A 19,688-nucleotide genomic window follows, 5' to 3' on the forward strand; every position below is an offset into this window, starting at 1 on the left:
CATTCTACTCTGTCTAAAAAATGTGCCTCATTACTTAAGATTTGAACCCAGTAAAGTAATCAACAATGTATCGTGGTACTGTAAAAATAAGAGAATCTATTTCACTGATCCTCGGTGGCAGGGGTTCGCTAACTTTTCAACAGCATTAACTCCAATGATCCCATTCGCAGTAATTCTGATCCTTAACGCTCTGATTTTCCGACGCATTTTAATGGCCAGCCGAGCTCGCAAGTCACTGAAGGGTCAGAGCGCGGGAGACAAACACAGTGACCCAGAGATGGAGAGTAGAAAGAAGTCTATTATTTTACTTTTTGCCATATCCAGCAACTTCATAATTCTGTGGTTATTCTATGTTTTATATATGCTTGATGTGCCAGAACTCTTTTTAGATGGCAGTGGTTATGATATCTTTGAGGCAGTCGCCTATATGCTGCAGATTTTAAGCTGCTGCACAAACACCTTTATTTATGTGGCCGCTCAGCCCAAATTCAGAACAGAGTTAAAGAAAATGCTGAAATATCCGTTTGTATCGATTGCTCAGTACATTGATTGAAACAACAGTTTAAAAAAATCCATAGGGACAGGAACATGGTGGCCTGTGAGCAGAGATATGACAGATATCCAGCTCAAGAAGAGCAAGATGTGACATGGGGGGAGGAGGTGAAGGGAATTGTCTGCAGGAATGAACTGCATTGGAGGGATGTGCGCGGCGCAGGGAGAGAGAGAGAGCAGAAGAACCAGAGCTTGACTTCTACAAGGAGGTCAGACAGGGCGAGGGGAAGGCTGCGAAGGACAAGAGCTGAACTTGACCTAACCCAGCATAAAGATATCAGAAACAAAGTATCGCCTGAATGTATTGATTTAAACAGTTCCTAAACTTGAAAACAGCGGATAGGGAGGTCATTAATTTAACATTTCGGGGTATCTATTGGACCGAGGAGGGTTGTTTGCTGTCAGCATGTTGCCGTTTCTGGGATGTTGCTGTGTGAAGAGGACAAGTGTGTGGCTTTCTACATGACAGCAATATTGCAGAAACAGATGGAGGGAGAGCGGGAAAGACAGAGAAAAATAATCAGGGAGAGAGATAAAAGCGGCTGGATGTAGTGTGTTAGAGGCAGAGGGAGAGATACAAGCTGCTATTGAGGTGCGGGGGGCCTAAATGGGGGACAGGGTCTCCATTTAATTCTGAGGCTAACTGGATGTGGATTTCACTGCCCCAGCCTCACTCTGCCTCACTCTGTACCTCTGTATACAAATTCCCCACATTTCAAACGCACTCCACACTTTTGAGTGCATCTTGTGCGATCTTGCTCAGCAAGATCAGGGGCTTCCTTTTTTAAAAAAACATCATGCTTTTCATGAGGGACGCTTCCCCTTTCAGGGACAGAAGGGATATATTCACACTTCAGAAAATGCCCACTGACACAGGGGTGTGTGTGTGTGTGTGTGCGCGCGCGCATGTGTGTATGTTTGTGTGTGTATGTTTGTGTGTGCGTGTGTATGTTTATGCGTCTGTGTTTGTCTGGCCGCGTGTCTTGGTGTGTTTTTATGTATGTGTGTGTGTGTGTGAGAGTGTTTGTGTGCCTGTGTGTGTGCACATGTCGATGTTTGTGCGTGCTGCACGTTGCTGTGTGTTTGCCCCAGTGTCAGTGTATGCATCTGTGTGCGTTTGTGCTTGTGTGCGTGTGTGCCCGCCTGCGTGTATGTCCCAGTATCTGTGTGTGTTCCTCAGTGTTGTGTGTCCATGTGTGTTTGTGTGTGCCTCAGTGCGTGTGTCTGAGTGTTTGTGTTTGTCTGTGTGCGTGTGTCTGTATGTGTCTGTCTCTATGAGTGTATCTCTGTGCGTGTGCCTGGGTGTGTGTGTTTTTCTCGGTGTGTGTTTGTGTCTGTGTTTATGTGATTGTGTGTGTGCATGCGTGTGTGTCTCTGTCTCAGTTTGTGCTTGTGTGTGCAGCTCTGTGTGTCCCGTGTGTGTTTGTGTCTATGTGTCTTCTTGTGTGTGCCAATATATGTGTTTGTATGTGTGTGAGCGTGAGTGTATGTGTGTTTGTTTGTCTCAGTGCGTTTGTGTGTGCATGCATGTGTGCATGTGGGTGTGACGGGAGACGGAGTGAGGGAAGACTGTGAGGGGCGACTTTGACGCATCGCACAGTGCGGGAATAATGCGAAGGGAAAAAGAGTGAGGGGGGAGAGAGTGAGATGGAGAGAGCAAGGCGGAATAGCGCAAGAGGAGGATAGAGCGACAGATAAAGAGTGTAACGGGAAGAGAGTTGGGGAGAATGTGAGGGAACAGAAAGTGAGGGGGAGAGTGAGTGAGTGGGAGAAGGGTTTTAGGGTGCGAAGGAATAGTGTGATAGGACAGAGTAAGAGGGGGAAGAAATAAAGGAGTTGAGGGAGTGAGATACTGGGTAAGGGACGAGCAGATGGGGTGAGAGAGAGAGATTGATGAGGTGAGAGGGGAGCTAACAGAAAGCAGAATATACTGGCCAGTTTGAATTTAATCTCAATTCATGAATTCTAACTTTCTATCTGAAGGAATTCACATCTGAGGATTCCAGTTAAAAATCCCAGCGACTCTCCCACTGTGATGTTGCTGAAGATGCTGTATTTAGTAAGTGGAAATATTATATCTCACAATGAGAAAATAAAATTTAATGCAGATTTCTAGAGCAAGCAAATCCTAATTGAGTTAAGAAGAACAAAACTGTACACAATGCTCCCGGTCTGGTCTGGCCAAGGTTCTGTGCAATTGCAGCAAGACATCTTTACTGCTTTACACAAATCCCCTTGCGATGAAGGCCAACGGACCATTAACCTTGCTAAATGATTGCAGTCCCTGCATGCTCGCTTTTAGAGTGCCATGAACAAGGACACCCAGAACTTTCTGGACATCATCTATTTCCAATTTTGCACCATTGCATAATTACCTTGTTTCTCTGTATTTTCTACCAAAATTGGAGAACTAGACACTTATTCCCGTTATATTCCATCTGCCCTGTCCTTGCCCATTTCCACAGCCTGTCCAAATCCCGCTGAAGAGCCATCACAAGTGTGTGTGCGCGTGGATGGGTGGGTGTGTGTTTGTGTGGCTTCAAGGTGACTTAAACAAGTTGATTAAGTGGGCAAATACATAGGGAATGCAATGAAACGTAGATAAAATAGTATAATGTAATTAAATGTGAATTTATCCATTTTGCACGGAGAAACGGAATGGTATAGTATTCTTTAAATGGTGACATAATAAATTTTAGAAAATTCAGAAATCAAATTCACAACAAAGTGTTGGATTGGACATGTTCAATTATAAACCCAGGATTAAAGTTCAAACATACAATATGTTCTCACTCCTCATTAGTGTCCTCACAGTTACTTCCCTGCCTTCCTTAATATCATTAGCAAATTTATAAATGATAGATTTCGTTCCTTCATCCAACTTACAGATATAGGAACAGCAGCACAGATCATCGGTACGTATACCGTTAAAAAGTGGACAGAGAAAATCACAAGGAGCACCAATCAGAGCGAGAACAGGATAATAAAAGTACTGAATAACATAAAGTGCGTATTCGATCCGTGTATTCATCCATCTGGCTGTAGTGGCAATGTGAAGCCACACTGATAAACCCCTTTCCAATGTTGTAACATTCGAATCTATTGTTCTGAGATCCTGATCCCTTGCTGTATCATCCCAAACTATTATTCTCAGATTCTCATCCATTGCTGAACCGTTCCTAATTATTGCTGTCAGAACTGGATCAATTGTTGTCATCTTTCAAACTACAGTTCCAATCCCTCCCATAACTCTCACTTGAGCCACCGTTTCCTGTTGCTGCTGTTACCAGTTCATAACTTACCGAGGTGACTCCCTTATTAATGAAACAATGACGCCCTCCCGTGAGGCATAATTGTCACGAATCCATGGAGAATGAAATTAATTTCTGTCACTAAACAAACAGGATACGTTAACCCGTTTTGATTTTTGGATTCTGGGGCTTCCAAAACAACAATGATCAGTTGACTGGCCCGTGACTAGTTTAACAATATTTAATATAGTTATTGATAACAAACAGTTTGGCTGCAGCAAATTATCTGCATTGCCGAGACAAATCGACAGTTGACAGCTGATCACTGATCCGAGAGCAGCACCGAGAGAGTGGCAAGGAATGCACACTTTTTTTCCTGCATTCTCCAGGCACATCATGTGTCACCATTTTGATATTTGACATCAAAACGGTATATTCCCTGAGACAGATTGGACAGGCAACCGCATTCGGGATCAGCATATTTGAATCATCGACTCCACCCACCATCAAGTGCCCCCCACCCCCCAACGTCCCCTCCCACTCCCCCCCCCGTCCCCCCCCCCCCCTCCCCCCCCCCCCCCCCGCCACCCACCCCCCTCCCCCCCCCCCCAAGAAAAATTACCATTCACTTTCCCCTTGCCCTATCGTATGTCGCCACTCAGGCTGAATCTCTAAGCCTGGTTTGTCGCAAACCTCAATCCAGACATCCATTCACCAAGGTCACCTAAAAATGGGGTGTGGGGTTTCTTTTGGAGGGGGGTCCGAGTGTTAGTGAGTTGAGAGAGTGGAAGTAAGATGACAGAGACTGAAAGTGCATGGGCATTAACACAAACTAGCGGAAATGTTCGACGTGGAGGAATATGAGAGGGGCGATTAATTCTGGGGCCGAATGGCAAAACGTTGGAGCGTCAATTTGAGGTGAATTGAGACCAATTGAGACCAGGATCCTGAAGCAAGATAACTGATGAGAGTTCAAATAATTAACAAAAAAACAGAGTCAATTGCTTCGAGATACATTGAAGTGAAATTCAATGATATTCAATCCCACCAAGGCCCTATCCCTGTAACCCCATATGTTTACCCTGCTAGTCCCTCTGATATTAAGTGGCAATTGAGCATGGCCAATCATCCTAACTCGCACATCTTTGGCATGTGGGAGGAAACCGGAGCACCCGGAGGTAACCCACGCAGACATGGGGAGAATGTACAGACTCCATACAGACAGTCACCCGAAGCCGATATTGAACACGGGTCCCTGGCGCTGTGAGGCCGCAGTGTTATCCACTGTGCCACCGTGCCGCCCCTGTGAGGCTGCAAATCCCAAACTTAACCGGGTGAATGGCTTCCCAAAAGGAAAACCAAATGTGAAACTTCGATTCTGCAAGGACAGAAATAATTTTTTGCAATGTATGATCTGGTACATGTAAGGAACTTAGGGGATCGTTCCGATGAGTCCATGGCATTGTTATGAAAGAAAAAAACATGACCAGATTCTTACAAGGTAAATTTCAGGCAAAAGCGCTAAACAGAGAAATATCGAAACCAAAAGGAGGAGTTCGCCATTCGGCCCCTTGAGCCTGCTCCGCCATTCATTTCGATCATGGCTGATCATCAAATTCAATATCATGATCCCCCCCTCCCCATCTCCCTCCTCCCTACTCCCCCCCTCCCTCCTCCCCCCCTCCCCACCTACCACCCCCCGCCCCATCAACATACCTTGTCCCCTTCAGCCGCAAGAGCTGCATCTCATTTCTTCTTGAAATCAGACAAAGTTTTGGTCTCAATTACAATCGGTTGTACTGAACTCCACATGCTCACCACCTTCTGGGTGAAGAAATGTCTCCTCACCTTAGCTCTGAAAGGTTTAACCCGTACCACAAACTATGACCCTAGTTCTGGACTCCCCCCGCCATTACAGAGATTCTTTCGGAATCAACCCTGTCTAACGCTATTTGAATTTTATAAATTTCTCTGAGATCCCCTCTCACTCTTTTAAATTCAAGGGAATCTAATCCTCACCGGCTTATTCTCTCGTCATATGGCACACCTGTCATAGAGCCATAGAGGTTTACAGAATCGAGACAGGCCCTTGGGCCCAAATTGTCCATGCCGCCATTTCTTAAACCCCGAAGCGAGTCCCAGTTGCCCACATTTGGCCCATATCCCTCTGTACCCATCTTAGCCATGTAACTTCCTAAACGCTTTTTAAAAGACAAAGTTGTACCTGCCTCTACTACTAACTCAGGCAGCTTATTCCAGACACTCACCACCCTCTGTGTCAAAAAAATGTCCATCCGGGCCCTTTTGCATCTCTCTCCTCTCACCTTAAACCAATGCCCTCTAGTTTTAGACTCCCCTACCTTTGGGGAAAGATATCGACTATCCAGCTGATCGATGCCCCTCATTATGTTATAGACTTCTATTAGATCTCCTCTCAGCCTCCTACGCTCCAGAGAGAGAAGTCCCAGTCTATCCAGCCTTTTCTTATAACTGGAAACATCAAGTCCCGTCGCATCCTAGTGAGGCTTTTCTGCACTCTTTCCAGTTTAATAATATACTTTCCAGATTTGGGTGACCAGACCTGTACACAGTGTTCCAAGTGTGGCCTCACCAATGTCTTGTCCAACTTCAACAATTAGCCCCAACTCCTGTATTCAGTGTTCTGACTAATGCATACTCTGTGACTCCGCTGCCACACACACACTCACTCCCTCATTCCCACACAATGTAACACTCACACACGCACTACAGTATAAACATACACTCTCCAACCGCCCGCCCCCACCAAATACAAACTTACCCGTTCACGCACTCTCTCCCTCACTCCCACACACAGCAACACTCACACCCTCACTACAGTATAAATTTACACTCTCCAACTCCCCCTCAAAATGCACACTCATCCGCTCACACATTCGCTCCCTCACTCCCACACACAGCAACACTCACACTCTCACTACAGTATAAATTTACACTCTCCAACTCCCCCATCAAATTCACACTCACCCGCTCACAAACCCAGTCGCTCTCTTACCCCACACGTAATCACTCACTGTCTGACTCAGACAGATGCACACGAACAATCTAGAGACTCACTCTCTCTTCCAGTTACAGTCACACTCAAGCTTTCTCTGCAACACACTCACTCCCTCAATGCAACACAACCACAAACCGAATCTCTCATTCCCACACACAAATATAGACTAACCACCTCACTCACTTACATAGATACACTCAAACAAGCACAGACAAAACACCAAGTCTATATCCCTCTCACACTCATGCATGCACTCCCAATTTCACATGCAAGCCAAGATTCACAAACACACACAAACACTCTCTTTGTCTTTTCCCACGCTCACAGACACACACACATTTCTCTCTTGCACACCTTTCTCTCACACGTACAATCACACTCATTTTCACATCCCCACAATCTCTCACCCACACTCGCACATGTCCTGTCTCTGGTCTTTCTGACACAACACATACACACACACGCACATGCACGCACACGGCAGAGTTTATTTTCTTTTGTTCAGGTGCAATATTCCCAGGCAACAGTGAATGGAGCAGTAACGCTGAACATTAAAATAACTTTTTAAATAAAGTGTTTACTTTGTTCTATGTCCATTGTCTATGTGACTGTGTATTTCACTTTCTTGCAACTAACCTATTTATTGGTTTGATACTAACACGTGGAACATGTGGTCTCTCCAAATGTGTCACCTGCTAGCTAGTGGCCATGGCAACAGCAGAACTATTTGTCATTATTTTTGACGTGAAAATGAAGCAGATTCCGCATGTTTACCTTTTACATTTTTTTATTATTTGCTGCACTCTCTCAAAGTGTGCAATATCCAATGTACAATTGTTCACACAGCCACGGACTGTTCTGTCTGGTTCACCGTGACTGTCACCTTTGATAGATTTGTGGCCAGATGTTGCGGAAAGCTGAGAAGTAAACACTGCACCGTGAAATCCGCAGCGGTGACTCTGGGAACAGTAACTGGGTTGGGCTGTTTAAAAAACATGTTCTGGTGTTTTACGTTCACAGGTTCATATGCATTTATAAAAAGACTATGGCTTTGTAGACTTACAGGCGGCTTGATAAGCTCCCCTATATGGGCATCAATCGAATTGCTGCAATATATTTTAACACCTTGTATTCCATTTATCCTGATTATAATGCTCAATACCTTCACCGTCAGAGACTCCGTGCTCAGAGCATTGAGAAGACTCACCTCGACCCAAAAATGGAGAATAGGAGGAAATCCATCATTTTACTGTTTGCTACATCAGCGAATTGTATTCTGTTATGGGCATTGTTGGTGTTTTCTTCGATGCAGACACGCATGACATTTCACCAGATTACGGATATTGCTGTGGGCTATTTTATCGTAAAATTGGGCACCATGCTTCAACTTCTTAGTTGCTGCACAAACACTTGCATCTATGCAATAACACAGACAAAGTTCAGGCAGCAGGTGAAAACTATGCTAATATATCCCTTCAGTAGAATTGTGAAATCTATCCAATGATTCAAATAGATGAATAATTGAAATTTCCCATGAAGTCAAGATCTGATTTTACTTGTAAATGGACCAATTCTTTTAAGTTATAGACAGCGTGTGGTTGGTTCATGTCACTGTCCATGTGCACCAACTGTCCCTGAACTAATAGAACATGTGGTGCATCTTAATCTATGATAGGAAAGGTTGGGGCGGGGGGGGGGGGGAATGGTAGGGGAATTACAGAGTGGGGGGTGGGGGGGGATTGGGGTGCAGAGCCTGTCATTATGGTAACAGAACTGGCTGAAGAATATCTCTATTGCAATAGAGATGGAATGCAGGCAAAATGATGGTAGCAGAGCAGGGCGGAGGATTGCCGCTAATCAAACAAAGCATGGAAGGTGCCAGCACTGTGCTGGCAGAGCATGGGTCAGAGCGCTATGTGTTTTCAGAGAGTAGGGCTGGGACCTGTCACTATGGTAACATCTTGATGAGTATCTATATTGGGGCACGTTTGGACTGATGTTAATCTGGGGATATCTCTTTAGTTGCAGCGATGTGGTGTGGCAGTTTTCAGCTAGAATTGGAGGATCTGTTTATGTTAGGATGCGTTAACAATATTTCAGTGTCTATGTTAGATTTTGTGCCTATTAGATTCAGGGCCCCCATTAGTTTCAGGGTCTTTGTCAGTATAAAGGTATCTTTCAGTTGCAGCAACATTAATTGCAGTCTCACCGAAGCAACCCCATTCCAGACCCCTCCCCCTTCAATCACTGCAAATCACAAACACTTTTAGAACAGTACAACTGCATCTAATGGGAACTCTCTGTTTGGACATTGTCATGTGAGTGTACATTAAAGCAATGTAAATGCCATGCAGCTTACAGCTTGAGCGATGTCATTGGGGGGCTGCAGCTAAGCTGTGGCAGTCAGGTGATAGGGTTTGTTTCCTTTGGGCTTTCAGCTACGTTTTTTGGAAGCACTTTACCTGCAAGCTAAGAAGCAGACTGATTTTCTCGATGTTTTTTTTTTTCTCTTTGTTTGGTTCTGCCTTAAAGGATCTGTGTTTTGGGAAAATAGATCCGACTACAACCTCTTCTGAGTTTCTTCACAAGGAAAACGTGGCAAATAGGAACAGGAGGAGACCATTCAGCCCATCGAGCCTGCACCGACAACAGTCCCATCATATCCCGTAACACCTCACACTTACCCTGCTAATCCCCCCAAAATTAGGGTCAATTTGTCATGGCCAATTCACCTAACCCTCACATCTTTTGACTTTGGGAGGGAACCGGAGCACCCAGAGGAAAGCATGATCAGCCATGATCACAGTGGATGGCACAATGGATCACAATGGATCACAGGATTTGAAATGAGGCCGAGTCACATAGGCCTTCAATTGAGGTCTAGTAACACACAACTTGAATTGAAGCCGAGTCATACAGGCCTTAAACTGAGCCTTGTCTGCACGTTTTGTATTGAGGTCTAGTCACACAGAACTTGAATTGAGGCCGAGTCACACTGACCTTGAATTGAGGCCTCGTCACACAGAACTTGAATTGAAGGCTTGTCACACAGGCCTTGAATTGAGTTCTAGTCACAGAGGCCTTGAATTGAGGCCTAGTCTTACAGGCTTCGAATTGAGGCCTACCTCAGGTACAAAGAACAAGTCCCTCTCCCACCGCATCCCCTCCCCCACCCCTAGTGAAACTGAACAACCCTTTCCATCCACAAATCCCACCACCCTGTCTAAAAACACATGTAGGACTCTAGGATGGAGAACACGCCTTTCCCCAGGCTCAGGAATGTGAATTTCAGCTCCCTCTCCCTCCCGAGTGCTTCGCAGTGAGAGAGGGAGACTGAGAATGTTACAAACAGAAACTCAGTAAAAGTAGATTGAAGCGCTGCCCTGAGCTCTCACACAGCACCGTGACATTACTGAGAGTAAAACACAGGCACTGTCCAACTGGCCAATTAAACCAGGTCCCAATCGCAGCCTTTTTCATTCCAAGAACCTGTGAGAACTCGATCGAACATCCTCTCTGCAGCTCTGCCTTACCCTGTTCCTCTCGATATCACACCCTCCTTTCACTCAATCTTTTATATTTAAAATGTGGACACTGTTGGAGTGTGAGGAATATGGGGCAGGGAGGAGGCACAGAGCATGAGTGAACAGCAAGATCCCACACACACACAGAGTCTGAACATGGCCAGGTACAATGTGATATTTAAGGGAGATTGGGGTAAAGTGAGTGGGCAATGAGGGAACCACAGCTCTCCCTCTCTCCCCCTCCCCGCCTCTTCCTTCCACCCCTCCCCAGTTTAAAAAAAGGGACATCATTCCAGGTTTGGTGCTGTTTGTACATTTGATATGAACAGGGAACCTTCCACTTCCAGCACAGTCACTCCTCTCTGTTTCTCTCTCTCTAATTCCCCCTCTCTCTTACCCCCACCACTTCTGCCCCTATCCACCCCCCTCCACTCTCTCTCTACTGCACTTGATGATCTATCTCTGTTCTCTCTCTCTCTGCCGGTTTATCTCCCCCTATCTCTGTACGTACCCATCGCCCTCCTCTCTCTCTCTCGCCTGCTCTGGATAATCTCTCTCTCTCTGACGATGAATCTGGATTGAAATGCTCTCTGAAAGGTTTCTGTCTGACCATTTTAAATCATGTCACCCTGTGACCACTGTTTGTGTTGATCACTGATTCACATTGAGAAATGAGGCTGGGGGCAGTGGTGGGAGATGGAAGCAATCACAGTCAGTTGTCAGTACACTGAATTTGGGGAGCGGAACCACGGTCTCCCAGCAGGATAGGCTGCAGGGAAAATACACACAGCAAGATCCCACAAGCAAACTGCTCTGTTACCCTCCCGTTCCCCCCATCCCCCCACCCCCTCACTGTTACCCTCCAGTTCCCCCCTCCCTCACTGTTACCCTCCAGTTCCCCCCTCTCTCACTGTTACCCTCCATTTCCCATTTCTCTCACTGATAACTCACAAGCAAAGGAGAACGATGGGAGAGAGAGAGAGAGAGAGAGAGCAGGAACACCCACAATCACATCCTGAATTAAATGAATTATTTTGTTTTTAACCATCGAGTTCTCCCACTTCAGCACTGACACTGTTCGGGAATGAACCAAATACAAAAGGACATTCTGAGGGCCCTCTGAGATTAGGCCTTGAATTGAGGCCTAGTCACAGAGGCTGCATTAAACCTCGGGAAGAAGTCTCACAACACCAGGTTAAAGTCCAACAGGTTTATTTGGTAGCAAATACCATAAGCTTTCGGAGCGCTGCCCCTGAAGGGGCATCTCCACATCATAAACCTCGGGGACAGAGAACAGTCTTCTTCCCCCCTCCCCCAGTGAACCAGAACTCTCCAGCCCCACAACTGTCCCAGACACGACTGGAAGGAGTGAGGGGGTAAAGGGAGCCAGTGATCCCCAGACCCTGCCCCTTCCACCCTCCCCCCACCATCAAAACAACAAATCACATTGGGATTTTCTCTGACATTTATACAAGATGCAACATCGAAGCAAATGGAGCAGCGGGGAAGGACTGCAGGAAAGTGCGTGGAAAAGTGACCCACAGCTTTCCTTCCCCCTCACCCTCTCTTCATCGTGCTCACTCCCCTCCTCTCTTTCTCCCTCTCTCTCCCCCCTCCCTCCTCCTCCACCTCATTGTCTCCCCTTCACTCCCTCTCTCCCCTTCAATCTCTCTCCCTTATCCTCTGTCCCCTTACCCTCTTCCACGCACCCTCTCTCCCCTTCTCACCCCCTCCCACTTCACCCTTTCTCTCTTCTCCCCCTCACTCACTCTCCCCTCACTCACTCTCCCCTCACTCACTCTTCACTTACTTCCCCCTCACTCACTCTCCCCTCTCTCTCCCCGTCACTCTTTCCCTGACAATCTCTCCCCTCACTCCCCCTCACTCATCTTCACCGGCTCCCCCCTCACTCTCTCCCCCTTCACTCTCTCCCCCCTCACTCTCTCTCCCCTTCACTCTCTCCCACCTCATGCTCTCTCCCCCTCACTCACTCTCCTCTCTTCCTCTCACTCTCTCCCCCTTACTCGCTCTGCACCTATTCTCCCCCTCGTACTCTCTCACCCTTCACCCTCCCTAACCTCGCTCTCTCCCCTCAGACTCACTCCCCCTCACACTATCTCTCCTTCACAATATCATCCGTTCAATCTCAACTCCTTATTCTATCTCCCCCATCACCTCACACTCTCCCCTTCACCATTCCACTCACTCTATCCCCCTCAATCACTTCCCCACTCTTCCCCTTTCACTCTCCCACTCACTCTCTCTCCCCTCAACCTCTCTCCCTCCCACTTACCCTCTCTCCTCCTCACTCCCTCCCCCTCACTTTCTTCCGCTTCATGCCCCCGCACACAGGCTCTCCCTCAGTCTCCTCCCCACTTAATTCCCCCTCACCCTCTCTCTAACCCTCACTCACTGCCCTTCATTCTCTCCCCCTCAATCCCTTCCCCTTCACTCTTCCCCCTCAGTCTCTGCACTCACACTCCCCCCTTTACTTTCCATCTTAGTCTCTCTCCCCTCACACTTTCCCCTTATTCTCTCCCCCTCACTGTCTTGCCACTCAGTCTTTCCCATCACACTATCCCGCCTCAGACACTCTCCTTTACTTTCCATCCCCTCAGCCTCTCCCACTCACTCCCCTCACTCTCTCGCCATCTCCCTCTCTCTTCTCTTCAATCTATCTCCCTGTCTCTGTCTCCCCTCACCCTTTCCCCCTCACTCGCCCTCCGCTGTCCCCTCACTCACTCTGCCCATCTCTCTCCCCTCACTCCATCTCCCTTTGCTCACTACCCTCACTCACTCTCTCCCCTTCACTCGCTCTTCACTTAATCTCCGCCTCTCTCTAGCTCCTCTCACTCTCTCCCTGTCAGTCCCTCTCCCCTTACTCTCTCCCCGTCACTTTCACTCCTCTGACTCTCTCTCCCTCATTCACTCCTCACATTCTCTCCCTGTTAGTCCCTCTCCCCTTACTTCCCTCACTCGAACTCCCATCGTGGTCTCCCCTCACTCTCTCCCCTCCCTATCTCCCCCCTCACTCACTCTTCACCTACTTTCCCCCTCACGACCTCTACCCTCACTCTATCTACCCTCACTTTCTCCCCACTCACAATCACTCCCCCCTCACCCTCTCTACCGGTCAATCTCTTCCACCGCACTCTATTCCCCTAAATCTTTCCCCTCACTCTCTCACTGAACCTGCCTCACTCTGTTCAACCTCACTCTCTCTCCCCCACCCTCTCTCCCCCTCATTCTCTTCTCCCTCAGCCTCTCGTCTCCTCACTCCCTCCCCTTTCTCCCTCACTTTCCTCCCCCTCATTTTTTCCACACTCCCTCCTCCTCACTCTTTCCCCTATCTCCTCCTTACTTTCTTCCTCCTCACTCTCTCCCCTTCAATCTCCCCTCATTCTCTCCCTTCAGCTTCTCTCCACATCACTTTCGTCCCCCTCATTCTCCCCCTTAATTTCTTGCCCCTCATTCTCTCAATCCCTTCTCCTTCACTCTCTCCCCCTCAGTCTCTGCCCTCAAACTCTTCCCATTACTGTTTCTCCCTTAGTCTCTCTCTCTCCCCCCATTATCTCCCCCTCACTTTCTCCCCGTCACTTTCTTCGCCTTCACTCACTCCCCCGATTCTCTCCCCCTCACCGTCTTTCCCCTCAGTCTGCTATCACACTATCCCACCTCACTCTCTTTTACTATCCCCTCAGCCTCTCTCCTGCTCACGCTGTCTCCCTTCACTGTTCCCCTCACTTACTCTCCTCACTCTCTCCCCCTTCCTCTCAATCTCACTCCCTCAATCTCTCTCGTCACTCTCTCGCTTCCCCTCACTCTCTCTCTGCCCGTCACTCTCTCTCCTCTTATTCTCCCCCCTCACTCTATCTCCTGTCACCCTCTCTCCGTCAGACTCTCTCCCCTTACACTCTCCCTGTCACTCTCCCTCCTCTGACGCTCTCTCCCTCATTCATTCCTCACCTTCTCCCCTCACTCCCCCTTCCCCCCTCTCTTCAATCTATCGATTTCCCATCGCGCTGTCCCCTCACTCACTCTTCACCTACTCTAGCTCACTCTATCTGCCCTCACTTTCTCCCCCTCACAATCACGCCTCCTTACCCTCTTTACCCCTCACAATATCTCCCGTTCAATCTCTGCATCTCACTCTATTCCCCAAAATCTCTTCCCTCTCACTGCCTCCCCCTCACTCTTTCTCCCTCACCCTCTCTCCCTCTCAGTCTACCTCTCATTCTCTTCTCCCTCAGCCTCTCATCCCCTCACTCCCTCCCCATCACTTTATTCCGAACTTTCTTCCCCCTCATTCTCTCTCCCCCTCACTCTCACTCCAGCTCACTCTCTCCCCGTCACGCTCTCCCCCTCACATCCTGTTCCCTTACTCTCTCTCCTCTCACTCTCCCCATCACTCTCTCTCCGTCTCTCTCCCTCACTCGGTCTTCACCTATTCCCCTCTCACTCCCTCTCCCGTCACGCTATCTGCCATCATGCTCTGCCCTCACACTCCCCCCCCCCCCCCCCCGCCCCACCACCCCCCCCCCTCACCCTCACTCTGGCCTCACTCGCTCTTCACCTACCCTCCCCTGCACTCTCTCCCCTGCACCCTCGCGCTGTCTCCCCCCCACTGACTTCACCCTCACCTTTTTCTCCCTCACCCTCTACCTCTCATTCTCTTCTCCCTCAGCCTCTCATCCCCTCACTCACTCCCCATCAGGTGCTCCATCACTTTCTTCCCACTCACTCTCCCCCTCAATTTCTTCCCCGTCACTCCCTCCTCCTCAATTTCCCCCTCACTCCCTACACCTCATTCTCTTCCCCCTCACTCTCACTCCAGGTCGCTCTCGCCCCGTCACACCCTCCCCTTACTTTCTGTCCTCTCACCCTCCACATCATTATCTCTCCTCTCACTATCTCTCTCCCTCACTCGCTCTTCACCTATTCTCCCCTCACACTATCTCCCATCGTGCTCCCCCATTACACACTCTTCCCCCTCTCTCCTCCCTCACTCGCTCTTCACCTACCCTCCCCCTCGCTCTCTCTCTCTCTCATTCAATGCATTTAAGACAGAGGTAGTCACTTTCTTGATTGGTCAGGGGATCAAATGTTATGGGGGAAAGGCGGGAGAATGGGTTTGGAAACTTATCAGCTGTGATTAAATGGTGGAGTAGACTCGATGAGCAGAATAGCTGAATTCTGCTCCTGTATCTTATGGTCTTTTCAGTTTCACGCTCACTGTTAGCTACAATCTTTGCACTAGTCCCCCGCTCTTTATTAGCTTGTGTACGTATTAGTTTCAGCATTCCAATGATTCACAATTAGCATTTAACTAAATAACCAGTATGTATTTAATTGTAAATAACTACAGCTATACAGATGATAAAATTAGGAATATCCATTACAATTACAGAGCAGCAACATCTGTCATGGTAAAATAAACAGTTTGATAAATAATGGTAATATCTGACATCATGCATCTGTCCTGAGATCTTTGGGGTAATCCAAAATAAATCATACATTCAGAAATTAAATAAAGCTGAGGTGAGTGTGCGGGGACAGAGTGAAATTGTGAATTCTCGCTTTCGATGCTCTCGCTCTGCATCTGCTCAGTGAGATGGAAGGAACAAGGAAAGAGCAAACTGCATTTCCGAGGCTCCGATCCTGTGCAATGCTGCGCCAGTGTTCCTGTGTTGCTTTCATTCTAGGGATGTCGGTTTCAGAGGAAATGTTATCACTGTCGTCCAACTTCAATTTCATTTGGTGATGGGGTGCTGAGAATTCATTAACCGCTGTAATGCATGGGTTTGTGATGTGTTTCTGTGGGTGTATGGCTGCGTGTTGTGTGTATTTAACAGAGATTCTGTGTTTTTCTCTCTAAGTCTCTCTGTGTGTCAGTATGTGGATTTATATGTGAGTGTTCGAGAGGGTGTGTTTTTCTGTTCCTGTGAGCATATGTATAAGTTTGTCAGTGTGTGAATGAGTGCGTGGGTGTCAGTGTGTGCATCTGGAGGGATGTGTGTAGGATGTGCAGATGTGTGTATGTGTATGTCCGTGTGAGACAGTTTCCATGATTGTGTCTCTGTGCGAGTGTCTGTGTGAGATTATGCTTGTGATTGTGTGTTTTTACGTGGGGATGTCAGTGCCTCTGAGAGATTGAGATTATAAAACAGAAACGCATTCCATCTTTGGAACGGAATCACGTTAATCAACCTGTGCATTTGAGATGTGAACAGTTCCAGAAATAATTGAAGCAACATTTACCGTGTGAATGTGTTGTGGGTTAAGGAATGGTCACCCTGCTTCAACACTGAAACTGTCCCAGATAAATATGTGGGAACTTTTGTTGAGGTTGATAATTGGCAGGGTAAACGGGAGGGGGGCGAGAGTGGAATGAGAGCATTTGGATTCCAACTGAGCTGCTCTCTGTCTCACCGAAACCTGTGGAATTGGAAAGCAAGAGCTGCAAAAGGGGAATAGTTTGTTTGGAAATTATTTTCTTTTCGAACACGGACAAAATGTGATTAAAGGTTGTAATTGTGTCTCAAAATGTTTGTATTTCCAATTTTCAAAGAATCAGTCTGTGAGATTGAGAGAATTATCTTGGAAACATTAAAAAAAAACTGATCCACTGTGTAAGATTAAAACTGACAATGTCTGACAGAGGAGTTACAGAGTGCAGCAGAGTTTACCCACTCCCATTCTGAATGGGATTAGTGTCTGATAACTGCACCAAATGTACACATTACAGTCTGAGATCATCCCCAACTACAACCTCCAGACAATATCTCCCATAGGGAATGAGGGAACAGGGTTCATGTACAGTGTCTGGTGATAAAAGGGTTAATTCACCAGCCGGGGTTCCTGCTGCAAACTCCAATCCCTGTCAATATTGTTCAATATTCACGCTGCAGAAACCGGGTCCCAGATGCAGACATGGGACTGACTGAACTTGTCTGAGGCTCACGAAGAACAGCCCCTGCGGTAGCTGGGTGCCACCAGCAGATGGCGGCATTGTGTCACTTTAATCACCAGATAGTGAAAGAGATTTTGAGGAGAGGCTGGTGGAGTCTTTAATTCATTCACAGAGACAGAGAGGAAACTCTGACAAGATTGACCAATCTGCCCTCTGCTGGGTACTGTCAGAATCACACACACACTGTTCTCTCTCTGGAGAATGATCTCTGCTGCTCCATTTTGAAAGGAGGTTGAATACTCTGTTGCTGAGAACACTGACAACACATTGCTGCTTAAACAATGGTTTGCAGCAATCTTTCCTTCAATGTGGAGACTAAAACTACAACAGTTTTCCAGCTGGGAAACCAGGTAAGCAGGGAAATCACTGCCAGGCTGGAGGGGCTGATGGAATAGGGAGGGAGAGGGGCAGGAATGAAGGGTTTGGAAGGAGCTGTCGAAGATCTTCACAATTCAGGATTTCACTGTAACCGGTGGAGCAGCAATGTTTATAGATTGAAATGTCCACACTGTCACTCTCAGTCCCCGTCTGGATTCCCGCAGCGACTCCAGCTGTCTCTCTCCATTTGGACTGAACTGATTACCAAACAGCCTGAAACAGATTAAAGATGAAACAGGAAATAAACAGATTGAACAACAGAGTAAATAACAGGAGACTGGAGTTAATGGGACAAATCTTCTGGTCTCTGGATCGCCAGAGACCAGACACACATCCGAAGATGAGCATCGGGACCCTGTGGATGTCCTGACGCACTGATCTACCTGGGAATTGTCCCAGAGGTATTAACTACTACTGGGGAACTCCCCTGCTGCAGTTAGAGTCAGATACTTGGGACAGATCCACAAAGTTTACCTGGATAGTTACTCAGGTAATGTTAGATAGCTCACCACCTGGGCTAATACCTGAATAGCACGAGCGAGTCCCCCAATCACTTCCACTGATCCCCATACTCCACCTCCCACAATCTGACTAGACCCACTCATAGAGTCACAGAGGTTTACAGCATGGAAACAGGCCCAACTTGTCCATGCCACCCGTTTTTAAAAAAACCCTGAAACTATTCCCAATTACCCGCATTTGGCCCATATCCCTCTGGACCCATAGTGCCCATGTAACTGTCTAAATGCTTTTTGAAAGATAAAATTGTGCCCGCCTCTACTACTGCCTCTGGCAGCTTGTTCCAGACACTCACCACCCTGTGTGTGAAAGAATTGTCCCTCTGGACACTTTTGTATCTCTCCCCTCTCAACTTAAACCTATGCCCTCTAGTTTTAGACTCCCCCACCTTTGGGAAAAGATATCAACCAACTAGCTGATCTAAGCCCCTCATTATTTTATAGACCTGAAAAGGTCACCCCTCAGCCTCCTACGCTCCAAGGAAAAAACTCCCAATCTATTAGCCTCTCCTTGTAACTCAACCCATCAAGTCCCAATAGCATCCTAGTAAATCTTTTCTGCACTCTTTCTAGTTTAATAATATCCTTTCTATAATAGGGTGACCAGAATTGCACACACAGTATTCCAAGTGCACCATTTTGTATCTCTCCCCTCTCATTTCATACATTAACAGTCACAGTCAGAGCATCTAATCAGTGTCCATGGACACATCAACTGCACTGCCCTCATCTACCTTCTTGGTTACCCCTTCAAAAAACTCAATCAGATTTGTGAACATGATTTTCCACTCACAAAGCCACGCTGACAGTCCCGAATCAGTTCTTGCATCTCTAAATGCCTGTAGATCCTGTCCCTCAAAATGCCTTCCAACAATTTACCCACCACAGATGTGAGGCTCACTGGCCTTTAGTTTCGAGGCTTTTCCCTGCAGCCCTTTTTAAACAAAGGCACAACATTTGCCACTCTCCAATCTTCAGGCAGTTCAACCGTGACTATCGATGATTTAAATATCTCGGCTAGGGGACCCGCAATTTCCTCCCTAGCCTCCCACAACGTCCTGGGATACACCTCATCAGGTCTCGGGGATTTATCGACTTTGATGCGCTTTGAAACTTCCAGCACCACCTCCTCTGTAATATGTACACTCCTCAAGACATCAATATTTATTTCCCTAAGTTCCCTAACATCCATGCTTTTCTCAACAGTAAATACTGATGAGAAATATTCATTTAGGATCTCACCCATCTCTTGTGGATCCACACATAGATTGCCTTGTTGATCCTAAAGAGCCCCTACTCTCTCCCTTGTTACTCTTTTGCCCTTTATGTATTTGTAGAAGCTGTTTGGATTCTCCTTTGCCTTATCTGCCAAAACAATCTTGTGTCCCCTTTTTGCCCTCCTGATTTCTCTCTGAACTCTACTCCTACACCCCCTATACTCTTCAAGAGATTCACTTG

General features: G+C 47.2%; 1 protein-coding gene across 1 annotated transcript in view; it reads right to left on the reverse strand.

Annotated features, from left to right (window-relative positions):
• Positions 1–15,691: 15,691 nt before the first annotated feature.
• Positions 15,692–19,688, reverse strand: part of LOC144486547 (NACHT, LRR and PYD domains-containing protein 3-like) — a 78,951-nt gene continuing 74,954 nt past the window's right edge. The window contains exon 13 of the mRNA XM_078204599.1: positions 15,692–17,925. Within this exon, the coding sequence (XP_078060725.1) occupies positions 17,787–17,925 (139 nt within the window). The 3' untranslated portion in view covers positions 15,692–17,786. The remainder of the gene's footprint in view (positions 17,926–19,688) is intronic.

The sequence above is a fragment of the Mustelus asterias genome, unplaced genomic scaffold (genome assembly GCF_964213995.1).
Source record: "Mustelus asterias unplaced genomic scaffold, sMusAst1.hap1.1 HAP1_SCAFFOLD_389, whole genome shotgun sequence".
NCBI classification, from domain to species: Eukaryota; Metazoa; Chordata; class Chondrichthyes; order Carcharhiniformes; family Triakidae; genus Mustelus; species Mustelus asterias.